Below are 19,741 nucleotides of genomic sequence, written 5' to 3' on the forward strand. Positions count from 1 at the left end.
AGCTGAGATGCTACTTCACCAACCCATGTGTTGAAGCCTCACATCCAAAGCTAAAAGCTGACCTGATAAATGACCTGGTAAACGACATCATATTGGATCTAGTGGAAAGGCTTGGTATACAAGAAGTCCTGTTTCCTTTGTCTCTGTTTTTGGCAGTCATCCCTAGCCACACTGGAAATTGCCAGTGTCCTAGGATTGTTTAATAGCCTGTAGAAAGGAATGTGTTGCATTGTTTCTGTCCTCGAGTCAATTACTTGTTTTTAGACATAGCCCTTCTGGGATTTGCTTCAAGTTATTCAGCAGTAAATGATGCTGAAGGACAAGCTGACTGTTGACATCTCTGAGTTGGGGAGTACTTCACACCAAGCCAATTGCATGACTGGGTGATAAAGACTGGAGATCCTAGACCTGCCTCTCAGGACATCTAGAGTTTGTTCCATTTTGTCACTAGAGAGGAACATTGGGATGACACTTGGTGCCCAAGGTGTAGAGCTCTACTGTTCTAAGTGGAGATACAGCATATAAAAACCCAGTCCAACTAACTGTGCAATAGTATAGAAAATGAACAGTAGTTGTCCCAGGCTGCCAGTACAAGCCAGTCACCCATTTTGTGCTGCTGCCAGTGTCTAAGCACCCAGTGTTTGGCGACAGTAGTCTTTGCAAGAGGACAGATTGGCAGCTCGCGGGTACTCCTTGTGCTTTCTGCCCAGGGAAAGCTACAATCAGGCTCCTTAACCCTCTAGTTAGACCCAACTCTCTTCAACTTTCTAAAAGTAGCTGAGGGTCCCACCCACGCAACCTCACTCTTTTAACTTCCCAAATTACCCTCTGGTGCCCACAAATAGAGGAAATCTTGCCTTGTAATTTGTGTTGTCTCTACTGACAATTGAGAGAGACTCCTTCTATTCCCAGCGGGCTTGTTCAGGGTGGGAGGGGGGTGGTGATTCTGAAGTGAATGGAGAGTAAGATAGGACAGTAGATGGCCAGTGATGAGTGGGTGGGAAAGAGGGCACAGACAGAGGGATGTGCTAGACATATCAGGGTGTGGGAGGGGGCGGTATGGATGATATAAATAGAAACATTTATATCCAAGTTTATGGAGTCTGGGGCCAAGCAGATCATCCAGATGGTCAAGGATGCTGGTCTGCAAAGCAACCTATTAACCATACAGGCTATGCATGCCATAACTTTTTAGCTCTGGATTCACAGTGTTCCAGTGAATAGCTGTGCTGCAGAGCACCTTATTTTAGCCCATCAGAATTAACATAACCAGGTTATTGACCGAAGAAGGTCTTTACGCTTATATTCATACATATAACCTTTTTTGTCATTAGCCAGGTCCTGTTAGTTAGATGGTTGGCTGAAACACAACCCACAGTGCAATCATATGCATGTCTACCACAAGTATGTTCCCCCTGTATTTGGTACTCTCAGGAATGGTGTATAGGGTTGCAACCCTAGTGCATTGTTGCTTCTATATAGCTGGATGCTGTTGCACCAGAAGAAAGTAAAATTTTTTCTCTACCTACCTACCTACCTACCTACCTAGCCTGTCAGTACTGAATGTAGTTGCTCTTTCTTGTCACTTCTGTATTGAGATTTCCAAGTTCTTTTTCTTTCTAAATCTGACCAAAACCTTCCATCAAAATTCTGAATGTTCACATCTCCCTGTCTGTGCATCCTTCATTGGCAACATGTGTATAGAGAAACAGCTCGTTTACAGAATCTGTTCAAAAATTCTGCAAGCTCTATTTTGAATCCTCTCAATGTGCATATGGAAGTGCAGAAGATCCAAATGCATGTGCAAAGCTACCACATCAATAAACTGGACTTGGATGCTTTTTTCCTAATGTGCTAATTTTGTACATCCAAGGAGATTTTGCCCGACACATTCAAACATGCATTCTGGATTGGATGAATTCCTTGAAATCTCTGCCACATTCCTTTGCTAAAATTTATGTTCTATATAACATTGCCTATGGATCAGGGCAGCAGTTCACATGGGGAATGATTGGATCATAGGTAAATTAGAATGCCTTTCAATAGTTAACTGAACCAATCTTTTGTGCAGAATTTTCAAGTCATCACATCAGGACAATAATTTGCCGGTGCAGAGGCCTGTGCTCCTCTGGTTTCCCTGTCTCCTTAGATTGAGTCACCTTCAAGTAATTTGTATTCTTTCTGCAGTATTTGGAACGAGAGCCAATTGTGTGCCATCCAGATCTTCAGAAGCCACTGGACTCTGGCCTGCAAGATCTTCCTGATGAATTCTTTGAGGTCACAGTAGATGATGTGAGGAGACGTTTGTCTCAGCTCCAGAATGAAAGGCAAGTTGTTCTTCCTATAAAGTCTGTCATAGCCTTGCTGATGCATAGGATTGCAGCTTTAATGTGGACTAGAAAATGGAAGGTACATTTTTAAATTGAAGATGAGTTTAATTGTAGGGAATCACAACTATATGCTCAAATTTAGGCATGGGAAATGTGTCGTTAAGTGAAAAAATCTGCCATTAGATGTCTACCTTTGTCTATCCCATCTTCTCAGAGCGGGTCATAGATGTGTTTCCAGGTAGACACATTTATCTCCAGGGGGACCCCCACATGCAGTAGGAGAATTCTATCCCTCTTCAAAACTTGAAGGTCTATCCTTGAGGCTGGGATTTTCCTAGTTGACATTTTAGGTCCATAAACCGAATTGGTTTCCAGCAACTCCAACCAGGGCATGTAAAATAGATCATGGGTTCCTTGGAAATTCTTTCAGCACTCTCTGTCATCTGCCTAGAGGCCCGTGTTAAACACTAGAAAGAAAACCTTAAGATAGATGAATGGACAACAAAGCTTATGTTTTCATTGTTTATATATTGGCAATCTCATTTAGTTCCCTTTGATCCCAGTGCAAGTCTGGTCAGGTATTGAGCCAAAAAAACAAATCCCTGTTACTTCAAAGTCAGAATTCTTTTTCCACTAATTTTTATGCTGAGTAATGATGTGATCCCCTTATAAACTAGAATCATCATATGCAGGTGAGAGGCTGTGCCCCCAGAGTGAGAGCATGATCAGAAAGAATAGAAACGGTTGAATCAAATGCAGATGGGACAGTAGAACGAAGAGGGGTGACTCTCTCGTGACAGATCTGTGACAGATCAGGAGAGAGATCTGGAGAGAGATCTTGGAGATCAGGAGAGAGATCTGATCTGTGACAGATCAGGAGACAGATCTTGGGGGGGGGGGGTGGACAGGTTGATGAAAGTGTCGACCCAATGTGCGGCATCAGTAAAGAAGGCCAATTCTATGCTTGAGATCATTAGAAAAGGTATTGAGAACAAAACGGCTAATATTATAATGCCGTTGTACAAATCGATGGGAAGGCCACACCTGGAGTATTGTGTCCAGTTCTGGTTGCCACATCTCAAAAAGGACATAGTGGAAATGGAAAAGATGCAAAAGAGAGCGACTAAGATGATTACTGGGCTGGGGCACCTTCCTTATGAGGAAAGGCTACGGCGTTTGGGCCTCTTTAACCTAATAAAGAGATGCCTGAGGGGGAACATGATTGAGACATACAAAATTATGCATGGGGAGGGTAAAGTGGATAGAGAGATGCTCTTTACACTCTCACATAACACCAGAACCAGGAGACATCCACTAAAATTGAGTGTTGGGAGGGTTAGGATAGAAAAAAGAAAATATTTCTTTACTCAGCGTGTAGTTGGTCTGTGGAACTCCTTGCCACGGGATATGGTGACGGCATCTGGCCTGGATGCCTTTAAAAGGGGATTGGACAAGTTTCTGGAGGAAAAATCCATTACGGGGTACAAGCCATGATGTGTGTGTGCAACCTCCTGATTTTAGAAATGGGCTATGTCAGATGCAAGGGAGGGCACCAGGATGCAGGTCTCTTGTTGTCTGGTGTGCTCCCTGTGGCATTTGGTGGGCTGCTGCTGTTAGCTTTGTGTTCTGAGGGAAGCAGAACCACAGCTTACAAGTTGGTTCAGGGAGCAGGTGTAGATTGCTGAGTCAGCAGAATCAGCAGGCACCTGGGACTGACACACCCTGGGTGTGACCAAGCCAGCACTGATTGGCTAAGCTGACTACATAAGGTTAGTCTGCTGGAGCTTCCAGTGCAGCAGTAGGGGAGTTATTGGAGATAACTGAGGAACTGCTGCCAGTGACTGAGGAGGCTGGATACTGTATGTACATGTTATTACTGACTTATGGACTGAACCTTTGACTGTGTATTGTTGGAAACTGATTTGGATTTGTTATACTTGGACTGACTACTCTTCATGTTGACTCTTGGACTGTTTACTGACTACTCTACTTGTGATATCCCTTGCTCAAATACATCTGCTGAAAGTACTCTGCTATATTTGCTGTTTTTCTTGCAACCTGCTCACATTGGGACAAAGCAGGGACCCTACACCAACCATCCTATACAAAATTAACCTTAACATGGGTTATGGGCCCAGGAACTGCTGACCTGGTCCTTGCAACTGCTGAGTTGATCCTGTGAACTGGTGAGCTACAAGAACTGCTGTTGTTACTGTTAAAGCTACAGGTGACTGAAAAGATTAAGAGCATGGAGATGAGCACAGTTGCAGCCTCAGGGTTCCTGATAACCCGGTTGAATGGACATAATTATGCCACTTGGTCTCGTAAAGTCTCGTTGCTAGAGCGAGAGGCTCTGTGGAATGTGGTGGTTAATCCGCCAGACTTGGCAGTTCTCAATGAGGAGGACGACGCAGAACTAATACAAACTTACCAAAGGGAAAATGAAAGAGCATTGTGTATAATTGGCTTGACCTTGGAGGACCAGCAGCTAGTCCACATTGACGGACTTATCTCGGCGAAAGAATGTTGGGAGGCACTCAGAGCCATCTATGTGCGAGATAGTGTCGGCGCGCAGATACATCTCATGCAAAAATTGCTACGGACATGCCTCCAGCCAGGAGGGAACATGCTGACTCACCTAGAGTTTATGAAACGGACTCTGGGGGAACTCCAGGAAAAGGAGCTAAATTTTACTGAACTGCAGCAGGTGTACATAATTCTCTGCTCCCTTGATGAAAGCTATGACCAGTTTGTGGCAAATTTGGAAGTAGTACCCCAAGCAGAACTAACAATTGCCAGCCTGACGAGTCGAGTCCTTGATGAGGAAAGAAGGAGAAAAGACAACAAAGTGGTTAGAGATCATAAGCAGAATTCCTCAGCCCTGCAAAGAGGGAAAGAACCTGTGGAAAGAGTAAGTGACCTTGACTCTGCAAAAGCTTACTCTGCCATGAAAAAATGTTATCACTGCCAGAGCCCTTCCCACTTAATCAAAGACTGTCGGTCTAAAATGGGAGGAAAGAAACTCCTCCGTTATGGCAAAGGAGGAAGGGTGAATTTGACTGTCACCGGAAAAACAAAGGGATGTGGAAACTACTTTGTTATTGACAGTGGGGCTACGGCAAACATTTGCAAGGATAAGAGACTGTTTCAATCATTTGAGCCTGCAGCAAACCAATGTGTTACACTAGCAGATGGAGTCACTGCCAGTGTGTGTGGAAAGGGAAAGGTCTTTTTGCCTGTACTGCACAAAACCCTTGAAATGGTATATGTACCAAACCTGACCTACAACCTCCTATCTGTTGCCGTGTGGACAAGCCAGGGCTACACCCTGCAATTCCATACGGAGGAGTGTGAAATAATGAAGAATGCTGAGCACGTAGCAACTGCTAAATTACGTGGTGAATTGTATTTGTTATACTTGACTTCAAAAGAAACTGTGGGGTCAGTGTTGACTAACCAAGCAGCACACTCGCATTGTATCCATAAGTTACACCACAAATTGGGACATGCTTGTTTCCCAGCCCTTAAAAGGACAGTAGAACAATCAGAAGGGGTTTCGTTGAGATCATGCGGATTGTACTTGGATTGTGAAGTATGTAAGGCTATCAAGTCCAAAGCTACACCCACCAGGAAGCCTGGAAATTACATTACCAAAGAGGTGCTAGACCTAATATTCATGGACTTAATTGGGCCATTCTCTCCCAGTATGGGAGGAGCTAGGTTTGTGTTGTCCATGGAGGATCACCATTCTCGTTTTGGCTTTTGTTATCTGATGGGCACAAAAGCACAGACCAGCCAGTGGAATACTGGCTGAAGTGGAATACTGGCTGGAGGAAGACAGGCAGGCTACCCAAATGCATCATAACTGACCGGGGAGGTGAATTTGTGAACCAAAGGTTTGAAAGATTGCTGAAAGAAAATGGCATCGAGCACCGCATGTCGGCACCTTATCGACCTCAACACAATGCCCTCTGTGAAAGAAGGGGCCAAACTTTGCAGAATATGGCATTCTGTATGCTTAAAGACAGTGGACTACCATTTAAATATTGGGGCGAGGCAATGATGTGTGCTTCGCATACTTTGAATGTGATCTGGCATTCTGGCACAGGACAGATACCATATAAGATATGGCATGGGAAAACACCCTCTCTGGACTATGTACATGTGTTTGGTGTCCCTGCATATGTACACATAACTAAGACACAAAGGCGTAAAGGACAACAGAAAAGCAGGAAGATGTACTTCCTTGGGTATGAAGCGAACCACAAGGCGTACAGATTTGGGTACTTGCACTCAAAGGACATTGTAATTAGTGCAAGTGCAAAATTCTTAGAGGACACTACAGGGTGGGAACGTTGGGGGCCATGTGTTGCCACATCCTACCCAATGGCAGATTACAATGGATTACAATCAAAGAAATCTGTCCCTGTAAAACAGAAATTGCCTAAAAGACTACCTCCTATACTGAAGGAGGAGACTAGGGATGAGGAGACATTCCCTGATATGGATGAAAAAGGATTGCAGTCAGAACCTGAGACTGAGATACCAGACCCAGAACCTACTGATGAGGATGTCAGTATACCCCGTAGATCCACCAGAGAACGTAGGGAACCTGATCGGTTCAAACCAGGGACTATCTATCAAGTATCCATTGAACCTTCCTCATATGACGCTATAAAGGACATGCCTTTAAGTGAACAAACAGCATGGAAGGAAGCTATCAATGCTGAGTTAAAATCTATGCATGATTTGAATGTGTATGAGGAAACCTATCTCCCACAAAGGGAAAAGGCAATTGGGTGCAAATGGGTATTCAAGGTGAAGAGGGATGCAAATAGTCAGACAAAGTGTAAGGCCAGACTAGTCGCACAAGGATTTGGACAGGATGCGTCAGATTATGATGAACTGTTTGCACCCACTCTCAGAAATTGTTCCTTGTATAGTGCGCTGGTGTTAGCAGCAAAGGAAGGGTATAAGATTAGGCATTTAGATATTAAGACCGCATATTTACATGCGCCACTTAGACACACTGTTTACATGAGGAAACCTTTGGGGACTGCTGAAACTGATAAAGGATATTGGCTACTTAAAAAGAGCCTATATGGACTAAAGCAATCTGGTTACGAGTGGAACCAATGCCTTTCTACTGCACTGAAGGAGGAGGGATTCCAACAAGGCACAGCTGACCCATGTATTTTTTCCAGGGGTAAAGGCCAACTGAAATGCATTGTACTATGTTTTGTTGATGACCTTGCAATACTATGTAAGAATGCAGAACAAGCAGATGTTCTTATAGAAGCATTGCGAAAAAGGTTTACATTGCATGACTTGGGGGAAATACACAATTATGTTGGATTGGATATTACCAAAGTATTAAATGGCTACAAAATATCACAAAGAGGCAAAATAGCCGCCTTGCTAAGAAAGTTTAACATGGAGCAGTGCAGTGGGGTGAAGACGCCTATGGAGACTGACTTCGAGAAGGATGAATCACCCAGTCCCATGTTTGACACCAATATGTATAAATCCTTACTGGGACGTTTAATGTACATTAGCCAGTGGAGTAGACCGGACATAGCGATGGCTTGCAATTTATTGGCCAGAGCATCAAGCCAACCCAAACAGAAACACTGGCTAGCCGCCAAACGTGTTCTGAAGTATTTAAAACAAACAATAGACTTGTCCTTGTACCTTGAACCTAAGGGTGGTCTGAGACTTACAGCATATGTGGATGCAAATTTTGCCTCAGACACCGGGACAAGGAAGTCAACCTCAGGCATGACACTATTTCTGGCAGGAGCCTTAGTGGGATGGAAGACTGTAAAGCAAAGTCATGTGTCGCTATCCACATGTGAATCAGAATTTGCTGCGCTAAGTTTGATGTGTTCGGAGCTTATTTGGTAAAACCAGTTAATGTTAGATCTTGGCATACAGGTACCTAAACCAATTACAGTAATGGAGGATAATCCGGCAGCCATCCAGATGGCCATGACACCTGGTGTGAGAGGGAGGTCCAAACACACAGATGTATGCTTCCAAAACATGAAGCAATGTGTGTCTGATGGTTTAATCAGCCTGACATACTGTGAGTCAAGCCAGAATGTGGCGGACGCACTGACAAAAGTGCAAGGAACTATTAAGCATCTAGAAAACTGTGAGATGCTGGGACTAAGGGTCTGAGTATGATAGATGACCTGAACCAAGGAGGAGAATGTTAGCTTTGTGTTCTGAGGGAAGCAGAACCACAGCTTAAAAGTTGGTTCAGGGAGCATAAGAACATAAGAACAGCCCCACTGGATCAGGCCATAGGCCCATCTAGTCCAGCTTCCTGTATCTCACAGCGGCCCACCAAATGCCCCAGGGAGCACACCAGATAACAAGAGACCTCATCCTGGTGCTCTCCCCTACATCTGGCATTCTGACTTAACCCATTCCTAAAATCAGGAGGTTGCGCATACACATCATGGCTTGTACCCCATAATGGATTTTTCCTCCAGAAACTCGTCCAATCCCCTTTTAAAGGCGTCTAGGCTAGACGCCAGCACCACATCCTGTGGCAAGGAGTTCCACAGACCAACCACGCGCTGAGTAAAGAAATATTTTCTTTTGTCTGTCCTAACCCGCCCAACACTCAATTTTAGTGAATGTCCCCTGGTTCTGGTATTATGTGAGAGTGTAAAGAGCATCTCCCTATCCACTCTGTCCATCCCCTGCATAATTTTGTATGTCTCAATCATGTCCCCCCTCAAGCGTCTCTTTTCTAGGCTGAAGAGGCCCAAACGCCGTAGCCTTTCCTCATAAGGAAGGTGCCCCAGCCCCGTAATCATCTTAGTCGCTCTCTTTTGCACCTTTTCCATTTCCACTATGTCTTTTTTGAGATGCGGCGACCAGAACTGGACACAATACTCCAGGTGTGGCCTTACCATCGATTTGTACAACGGCATTATAATACTAACCGTTTTGTTCTCAATACCCTTCCTAATGATCCCAAGCATAGAATTGGCCTTCTTCACTGCCACCGCACATTGGGTCGACACTTTCATCGACCTGTCCACCACCACCCCAAGATCTCTCTCCTGAGCAGGTGTAGATTGCTGAGTCAGCAGAATCAGCAGGCACCTGGGACTGACACACCCTGGGTGTGACCAAGCCAGCACTGATTGGCTAAGCTGACTACATAAGGTTAGTCTGCTGGAGCTTCCAGTGCAGCAGTAGGGGAGTTATTGGAGATAACTGAGGAACTGCTGCCAGTGACTGAGGAGGCTGGATACTGTATGTATATGTTATTACTGACTTATGGACTGAACCTTTGACTGTGTATTGTTGGAAACTGATTTGGATTTGTTATACTTGGACTGACTACTCTTCGTGTTGACTCTTGGACTGTTTACTGACTACTCTACTTGTGATATCCCTTGCTCAAATACATCTGCTGAAAGTACTCTGCTATATTTGCTGTTTTTCTTGCAACCTGCTCACATTGGGACAAAGCAGGGACCCTACACCAACCATCCTATACAAAATTAACCTTAACAGCTGTGAGATACAGGAAGCTGAACTAGATGGGCCTATGGCCTGATCCAGTGGGGCTGTTCTTATGTTCTTATGACCCCTGTGCTTCTGGAGCTCAGAAGTTTAGGAGTTCTCTGCATTCCCAGTAGTAATTGTGGTGATGTCATCATGTCACTACAATTACTTCCATGTTGCCTCCACCTTCCCCCTTTTAAAAAAAAGGCAAAATGAAGGAGGTGGCACAAGCTTTGACAGAACCGTTTGTGCCACTTAGCAATGGTGCAGAAGGCCCCATTGGAGCTTTTTTGTGTCGATAGAAGCGACATTTAGGTGGCAAGCGCTGCTTCTAGGAGCCACTTCCAGGAGGCTAGAAATGGTGCTTGCCTCTGGGGCATTGCTTCTAGCTCCAGTGGAGCCTTTTGCACTACTGCTAAGTGATGCAAAAGGCTCCATCAAAGCTAGAAGTGGCCCCTGCCTCCTCCAAAATTGGAGGAGGCGAGCACTGCTTCTGCTAGCTACCTGGCCATTCTGAGGGCCACCCTCTTCTCCTCTTGTTTCTTTATAGGGGACGAGAATAGGGCAACATTCAGAAGCAGTTGGGAACCATGCTGACAGTGGCTGCAGGAGAATCATGGGTGCCCCCCCCAAGCCTGGTGCCTGGGGCATTTGCCCCATTGCCCCTCCTGGGCACTGCTTCTGCTTCTAGGGTGGCTTGGAGGCAGCTATTGGATTGTACGGTTTCCCAGTTTTAAAAGGAATAATTACCCTCTGTCTTCTATTTAGGATAAGCACAAGCCCCTGTACTTGTTACTGTATACTTATTGATAGTAATATACATATTGGAAAGCTGTGTTTTTTATTTATTAAATTATAAACTACCACTGAATCCTGTGGTCACCTACTTGGATATTTTAAGCAAAAAAATTAATTCAAAGAGGAAGAAATAGAATCTCAGTGGCCACTGCAAAATGATCAGGTGGCTGGCTTTGTATGACAGACTGGCAAAATATCTTTGTATGAATTGGTAACTAAACAAAGTGTGCAATAACATGGAAATAGTAAAATGTTAGCATACGGTCGTTAAGAATGGTAATTTCAGGATTACTGGAATTTCCTTTTAAACAATATATGCACAAATAGGATGAGATTGGTCTTTCTGTAAACATACATGCTGTCTATACTTTACATATGTACATACATCATATATATGTTTATTTTCATTTAAAGTGTTGTTAAATGTTTACGTTTAAACCATGTTGAATGGTATTACATTATTGAAGAGAGTGAGGCGGTAAGGTAAATACATTCAATGAAGAATGTTGTATCATTTCTGCAAGTCAACAGTTAAACTGTGAAGCTATGTTTTCTTAACTGACATGTCAGTTTCAGAACATCTCTATTTTTTCTGGTTTTCTGCAGTTTTGTTGTAAGTTTTCTGGTTACAGTAAATCTTTTTCCTCTCATCAGTCTTGGTGTATCAACACTCTGAGTTTATTGTCATATGAATCAAGCCTTCCCTTTTAGAAGTTCCAATCATTCCTTTGGTATTGTGGTGTGGCATTTCTTGTAAGGATGAATAGAGCTTGCTATTTAAAGCAGAAGTTTTTAAGAGGATCACTTAGTTTTGGTGTTTGTCCCCCAGTTTGAAAATTGCTTTGTCTTTTGAGGAGAAAAAACAAGTGGTACGAGCTAGAGGCACCTGTGCAAGGAGTTCCTAAAATACAACTACCCACATCACATACTTTCAAAATACATTCTTATTGTTACAGCTTCTATTCTATACCACAAGGGGGAAATGTGGCAAGAATGCATACCTAAGTGTTACCCGTGGACTTTTCTCTCAACCAGGAATGAATTGCACAATGAACCATTTCAGAAGTTAGTCAGATTTTGTTGTGAAGTTGTGTTTAATGTGAACCAGAATCGTACAGGCACAACTGGACATAGCCACAAATAGCTTTGAAATTTTGGTATGCAAGTAGTAGACATTGGTTTAGAAGGAGTTGATCAATGGTTTCTGAAACCTGTTCAAGTTTCTGAGAGGTTCCTGAGACCTTTTCAGGTTACCTTCTCTTTTGCAATCCTTTTTTTGTTGGCATGTCAAGGTGCTTGGGTTTAGACTGCTGGGGTGTTGGTAATTTGTACACAGAGGTGTATGATGGCAAGGTCGGCATGCCAAAATGCATAGATATGGAGCTTAAGGTTTGGACACAGTTACTGACTTGTGTAGAACGACAGCAATTGTGTACTGATTCCTGACTGCACTATCTTGATATACTTTCTGTCTTCCTAGGAAGCGTTTGGAAGAAGCTCCCTTGATGACACAGGCACAGCGAGATGCTCGAATGAAAGAGAAGTTAGACCGTTATTCAAAGGTAGCATTTTGTTTTGGAATCTTTATTCATTTTAGATAGATTTCTGATAGTTTTGACAGTCTGGTGAAGGGAGTATGAACATATCGGGCAATCCATTGGGGGTCTGTAATCATACAAAGGTTAAGAACCCCTGCTCTAAGGTGTCAGTAATATTTTCCCAATATTGGTCATACAGGGGCTCAGACAGAGAGAAAGTGGCTTACCTAAGGCTACCTGGTTAGTTTGTGGCAGATAGGAGATTTTAATGGTAACTTCTTGGTTCCTTGTTCAACCTCTTAGTCACTCCATTTCTCCAGTTTTCCATTGTTGTTTCAAACTGGTTCTAGTTGGAGATTCTGTTAGCATGGGTTTCTAAGATGGTTCAGGGCCCAATCCTATCCAACTTTCCAGCTCCAGTACAGCTGCAATGCAGCCCCGAGTAAGGGAACAAATGTTCCCTTACCTCAAGAAAGACTCTATGACTGCCTTGCCAACAAAAGATGCAGTACACACCCCAATGGCATGGCTGCATCAGCACTGGAAAATTGGATAGGGCTGGGCCCTCAGTCACATTTCTGAAGTCACATATAGTCTGGGGCATTTGTAATTGCAGATTCATGGGAAGAAGTGGGTTTCTGAGAACATGTTGATCTTGACCATGCAGGGGATGGACAGAGTGGATAGAGAGATGGTCTTTACACTCTCACATAACACCAGAACCAGGGGACATCCACTAAAATTGAGTGTTGGGAGAGTTAGAACAGACAAAAGAAAATATTTCTTTACTCAACGTGTGGTTGGTCTGTGGAACTCCTTGCCGCAGGATGTGGTGACGGCATCTGGCCTGGATGCCTTTAAAAGGAGATTGGACAAGTTTCTGCAGGAAAAATCCATTATGGGTTACAAGCCATGATGTGTATGTACAACCTCCTGATTTTAGAAATGGGCTATGTCAGAATGCCAGGTGCAAGGGGGGGGCACCAGGACGAGGTCTCTTGTTATCTGGTGGCATTTGGTGGGCAGCTGTGAGATTCAGGAAGCTGGACTAGATGGGCCTATGGCCTGATCCAGTGGGGCTGTTCTTATGGCCAACAACAGAGAGGGTTCCATAATTTTGGTGTGTCTGATTTAGACCCCTACTCTTTATCTTGGGCCAGGTGGTACTGAGAGTTTACTTCCCAGATCGTCATATTCTACAGGGCTTCTTCAATTCCAGTGAAACAGGTAGGAGCATCTCTGCCTTGATCTTCCAACTTCTGCCTTATCTCAGTAAGGTTTAGTGAAACAAGCAACGTTTTCCTTCTAGTGTTTGTGCTTTCAGTGCAGACCGCTATACTTAAATGTCTCTAGTTGCTTTATCTGATTGGTACTTTAAAAGGATCCATTGCAGCTTGGTGTACAATAAACTGTATGGAAGAGGGCTAAGATTCTTCTCTAAACTGTATGTGTTTCTGATGACTGCTTGGTGGCTTCTTTTCCAGGCCACTTACCACGGCATTAGTCATGCTCTGATGAGGCCATTGAATGACAGGGTGTTGGTCCAGTGTAGTTCCAACCAGAGCCCCAAAAAAGAGTTGGAAGCACTGGAGAGAATTTGAATCAGTCACTCTTCTTAAATGTGCCAGGGGGCTAAAACAAAACCAGGCTTCCTGCACCACTTAATAGCAAAAGGATAGAGCTTGCTGCTTCATGGCAGACACATGCCCTGTTGTGCTTTCTGCTCATGCCTTTCCTTTTCTGGGAAACTAGGTGTACACTGCTCTCAAAGAATACCCACTCTTCCTTAGCTGTGGGTTGTGTTTGAGAGTTGTGTTTGAGAGCTCTAGGGTAATTCTGTTGCCCATCAGCTCCATTTGATGCTACAATCTGGAGTAGCTGTCTTTTAACTGTCTAAGATAGGATTTAGAAGCATCTGGTTTCTTGGTGAGAGATGACTGTCACCTGTCTTGTTTCTCGGATGGCCCAGAAGGGAACATACAAGGGAGTCTGAGATGATGCCCTACAGGTACTTGACTGCAAAAGCTGCAAAATACATGGATCAGAGAACCATCATTCTTCTTTACCTGCAGCAGAATCTGTAGTTTTTGTACAGTTGAAACCTGTGTCATTCGAAGGAGGAGATTGAATAAGAGCCAACTACACATAATGCATAGTTTGTCCTTGCATGCTTGCTTTTCTTCTCCTCCTCCTTTTTTAAAAGGAGTTTTCACCCTGTTATAGCTGCAGGGGGAAATCAGAATTGAGGCCATGGGATCGGAAGAAGGGAGCTTTAATCTTTTACCCCCACCCTGGGCTTAATCTAGAGCGAGCCCTCATGACCATTGTGCTTGGGAGGCACCAATGGGAACTTCTATCCTAGAGGAAACAGCAGCTTGGACAAGGGAATAATCTGGACTGGGACATAATGGGGGAAAGGGTTAAAGCCCCTTCCCTTATTCCATTATTCTAATTCTCCTATTCATTCTCTTTTTTTCTCTCTCCCCATCTGGTGGCTGTTACTTCAGAAATAGCAAGCACTCGGGGCCAAACTTTACATTTAAGATAATGTGTAGTTTGGACCTAAGTGTAGAGAGAAAGTAGATAAGGCTAGAATTACCAATGTTTGGGCTGCTCACTCTTCTTCTTGGTGTTAATCTAGGTTTGGCTGTTCTCCATTTAGAAACAGCTGTGCACCTTACTGTATTCTATTTCTCTGTCTCTGGCATACCTGGAAAGGTTGCTTCTGGCAGTAGATTGAAGGCTGCTCTGTCTGAAGGCAGAGACATGTTTTAGGCAGACAATGTAAGCCATGTGAGCAGGCATCTTCCTCTGTCCTTGTTCTTTTGAGAGTATAACTGTGAAGGGTATATGACCAATGTCCCAAAGAAAAGAATGTCTATAACAGATCTTGTGTTCCACAAGCCCCCCTTTTACTTACTCTTTTTGACAGTTGGTGCTCTGAGAGCCTTTGTGAAAAGCCACCTGGAAGATCCAGAGATACCATTTTATCTGTGTAAGTTCAGATTTATATTTTATAACTTTATAGCTGATGTTCTATTAAATGGGGGAGCACTATTAATTATCACTTGAAAAGAATGATCTTTTACTGCCACCTGGATTGGGGTATAAATTACTATCGTGAAATTTTAATTATTGCAGTAAACCTGTGCTTCCTGGCTGGAGTTGAGGCAGTGGAGCAGCTACGTCATCTGGCACTAAGGGGCACAATTTTTTTTTAATACTCCCCTGAAGGGCTTAGAAAGGTACAGTGGTGCCTCGCAAGACGAAATTAATTCGTTCCGCAACTCGTTTCGTATTGTGAGAATTTCGTCTTGCGAAGCGCGGTTTCCTATAGGAATGCATTGAAATTTAATTAATGCGTTCCTATGGGCAAAAAAAGTCAGAACAAAGTCAAATTTGGTTTATTAAGTGCTCTTTAAAGGCATACATACTGTACAGAGGATTTCAAAAATTTCAAGCACAAAACTTCAACTTTTTAATTTTAAAAATTCGTCTTGCGAAGCACGGCCATAGAAAAAATTTGTCTTGCGAAGCACGGCATAAAAAATTCGTCTTGCGAGTCACCAGAAAAAATAGCAAAAACGCTTTCGTCTTGCGAGTTTTTCGGTGTGCGAGGCATTCGTCTTGCGAGGCACCACTGTACTTCCAATTTTGGCAAAACCAAAAGTGCCTTTCTAAGGCCTCTAGCAGACCTTCTGAGGTCTTACAAGGCTCGGGGAGGCAGTGCACGGCCTACCCGGGCCTCAAAAAGGCACCCCCTGACACCCCTTAGGTGTAGTATCCAGGGCAATTGACCCCCCTGGCCAGCCTTAGCTATGCCACTGAGTTGAGGAAGTGTGTGTATGATTCTCTCTCTTCTACCCCACCACCAATACTTTCCTACATGTTTTTTTTTTTGTCTTAAAGAGAATTATGTGTTTTTACTTTAGTCATTGCACCTCCCAGATCCATCCTGAGTGATGACAGCTTAACCCTCTTCCAGGTAATGTTGTATTTCACCATTTATTTTGATCTGAATCTCCTTATCATAAACTGCTCTCTACTTTTTTTTTTAAGCTATAGATTTCTGTTTAATCAAGGGTAGATAAAATATGCCCTTTCAAACCTTTGTTGGTTTCCTTTTTTATGCTGCCAGATGTTGAGAGGGCTTCCCATTATTGAGAGTGGAGGTGATTCTTGCAATCCCCTTTTCTCAAGAGTAAGACAAAGTTATTCTATTCTCCTGTGAAGAAAGTTTTTGCAAAAGATGGAAATTTGGGCTGGAGTAGAGGCACAACACTAGTGTTACAGGAAATGGGACACAAAGCATAATAGAGCAGCTGCTTGCACTGATAAGAGATTAGCTGTCAAGAAAATGATCAGATCTAGGATGTAGAATTTATTTTTATTTGATACTATTTTCATTAGCAAGGAGGAGATGTTGGTTTCAGCTCATTTTAGTACTCTCAGGTGAGGTTTCTTACTTTTTGATAATAAGGCTACCCAACCATTCAAGCCCTCTGAGACACAACTGGGACAAAGCAAGAATACAGAGTCCAACAGTGTATGTGTGTATATATGTTTACTCTGAAACAAGTTTCAGTGTGTACTTTAGGCTCTATACGTATACATACAATTGCAAGGTATGTTTCTTTAGCCTAGAAGCAAGCCAATCAGGAAAAAAAGAAAGAAGCAGGGGTTGCATATGCCCTCTCAATGGTATGTCTTAGTGCTCAAAAGGAAGGGGCAAGAGGGAGTTCAAGAAAGCAAAAATGTAAATACGGTCTCCCCTCATCTTATGCAGTGGCAATGTTGAAGCATAAAGTCAAAATTGCATATATTCAAAATAACTTTGAAAACCCCTTTCATCTGAAAAAAATACATACTGTCTCTTTTACAATTATGAATGGCAAGTAGGAACTGAGTCCAACGGAGGGACTTCATTCTCTGATCTTAGGCTACTCTGAGGCATTGTTGTTTTTCTCTGGGGAGTTTTTTTTTTTTGCTGCATATATATGTACTTGAATTCACGTAAGATGGTCAACTATAGCTTTTCCCCGATTCTTAAAACTGTCCATATAAAATTACCTTACAGTATGTGCAAGCGTATATGTGAGTGATGCTGCTGAATAGGATTGCAGCCAGTTTTAGTCTTATTCAAGAGGTCCATGCTTTAAAGCAGAGGTGACAAACTCTTTTCATACAGCAGGCCCAATAGCATTCATTGCATCTGCTGAGAGGCCTGCTGACATCATTAAGTAGGAAGTGACATCACATGATGACCTGAAATAAGCACTTTGTTTTCATCTAGTAACATTAACTGCAAAAGACAGAAGCAGCAAATTGTAGAAAATGTGCAAAGTATACTCGTATTTTCAGGATATGAGAGAGCCCAATTATCATGTGATACTCAACATTACTGCTTCTGAAGAGGTATCAGTTTGCAGCTTGGCAGCTGAGAGGTGTTCTACAAAGTGACGTCTCTGCAATTCAGTGCTGCTGAATTGGGCTCTCTCAGTCCCTCAGCAACATCTCTCCCTCTTTCACCCCTCTTAGTCTGCCCCTTCTCCTTGTACCATTCGTTGCCTTCTCGTCCTTCTGACTCTCCCTCCCAGCATCTTGGCAGAAATAGCACTGATGAAAGAATGTTAGTTATTTGGAGAACTCAATAATTGTGCAGACCACCCTTTTAGCAGTGATGTCTTGGTAGAAGCAACACTGCTGAAAGGGCAGCCCACATAATAATTGGGCTGTCCCAGCATTGCCCTTTCTGCTGAGACAGCTCTACAGCTCTACAACTGAGAGCAGCTGGGAGAATCCACTTATCAAGTGGGTCAGATAAAGATCTTCCATGGGCCAAATCCTGCCTGCAAGTCTTATGTTTAACACCCCTGCTTTAAGGAGTCATGAAGGAGTTTGAACTTCTGACAGCTGTATACACTTCTCTGCATTCTCTTATATGCTGAGAACCATGTCACAGCTGTCATGTTCCAGATTATTGTGCGAGCTGAAAATGTAGCTTGTAGGAACTGAATTCCTGGACTTCCCTGTAAATAATCAGGCAAATATTGTTTTAGCTGAAAATGTTTACATTCATTTTATTTTTTGCATGTATATACCATCCTTTCTCCTACGTGCTCAGGAAAATGTATGTGAATCCTTTCCCTCATATATCATTGCTGCACCCTGTGAAGTCAGTCAGGATGAGAGATAGTGACTAGCCCAAGATCACCCAGGAAGCTTCATGGTTGAGTGGGATTTTGAACCCCAGTGTTCCTGGTCCAGGTTCAGTGCTCTAACCAGTATGTCCTGGTGCTCAAAGGGTGAGGTGGAAATTATGGGTAGTTATTAAGGGGGGGTAGGAGTTCCTCCATAATACTTACAAGCATTTTAGTTGGAGCTGTGCTCCTGGGACTAGTTCCTTCCTTCTCTTCATGCCATCCAAGTTCATGTTAATTATCAATGCCAAGGATCACTGATGTGACCTTCCTTCATTTATTGGGGGTAATTTTGCAACAATTTTAAGGTTCCTCCCTGTTATGGGGCATGCAGTCCTGTTCTGTGCTCCTTTCCACCACTTTGTTTTGCTCTGCTTGCTCCTGGGTCTCAGATAAGCGTACACATTCGACAAGTGATAAACCTACCTCTATTTCATGAGGCTTGAAAATCTGTGCTCTTGATTTTTTAGCAAGACTCCCTGTAACAGAGATGAAGAACTCCTTTCCCTGAACTGGCTGTAGCATTCTGAATATCTTGCTAAATATTGGGTGGAACTGAAAGGGCTTAGCCAACAAACTGACGAACTGTTGCTTTCCCAAAAAACAGCTAGGCAGGATTAGAGCTGTCACTTGTAGGGTATGCTATACCAAGGGTCACTTAGAGGTTGAAGGGTCATACGGAGTGTAACAGGAATCCATTTACGTGGTGTACGTCAGAGCCTCTCAGGCGGCATATTGAATTAGGAAAGGATTTAGAGCTCTTCTGAAGTTGTTTATAATGGAGCTTTCCAAATTCCATGACTTCCTGGCCAGGCCATGTGAATGAGACACAAGTGCAGCTGCTGTCAGAGGACTGCATGTGTACAGAGCCAATGCTTTGCTACCTGCTTTTAAGCTTGAGGCCTGTCCCTTTCCAGCTAGATGTGCCTCACCAAAGCCCTCCTGCCAAGAAGCTTAGGTTTCGTTCCCCCAAACATGACTCTCTGTGCATGGTTTACTAATAGAGTTCTTTTTGTTGCCACATTGCTTATGTTGACATCCTTCCCCCTGTGCATGGGAACATGTTGGACCTGCACCCTTCACAGTAGAGGTGTGTTTTTATTGTTTATGGCTGAGAGTTCCACAGTCTAGGTTAGACATGATATTGTAGTTAAACTTCTAACTGTCCTGGGAGTCTTTCTTAGTCAAATCCGTCAGTCAAAACATACCCAAGTTTATTTTAGTTGTTGCTTGATACTCTTTCAGATCTCTTGCTGATGCCTATAACCCTAGGTCTGTATGTAACCGATGGGGGGGCAGGAAGGGGGATAGGATAACATTATTGTGAGGGGATTGCTGTGCTGCTGTT

At 43.4% G+C, this 19,741-nt stretch overlaps 1 protein-coding gene across 1 annotated transcript in view; it reads left to right on the forward strand.

Moving 5' to 3' along the window:
• Nucleotides 1-19,741, forward strand: part of ASPSCR1 (ASPSCR1 tether for SLC2A4, UBX domain containing) — a 105,532-nt gene that overhangs the window by 49,655 nt on the left and 36,136 nt on the right. The window contains exons 8-12 of the mRNA XM_066615323.1: nt 2,188-2,331; nt 12,140-12,217; nt 13,354-13,420; nt 15,126-15,188; nt 16,126-16,178. Of these exons, the coding sequence (XP_066471420.1) occupies nt 2,188-2,331; nt 12,140-12,217; nt 13,354-13,420; nt 15,126-15,188; nt 16,126-16,178 (405 nt within the window). The remainder of the gene's footprint in view (nt 1-2,187; nt 2,332-12,139; nt 12,218-13,353; nt 13,421-15,125; nt 15,189-16,125; nt 16,179-19,741) is intronic.

This window comes from Tiliqua scincoides, chromosome 2 (genome assembly GCF_035046505.1).
Source record: "Tiliqua scincoides isolate rTilSci1 chromosome 2, rTilSci1.hap2, whole genome shotgun sequence".
Taxonomy (NCBI): Eukaryota; Metazoa; Chordata; class Lepidosauria; order Squamata; family Scincidae; genus Tiliqua; species Tiliqua scincoides.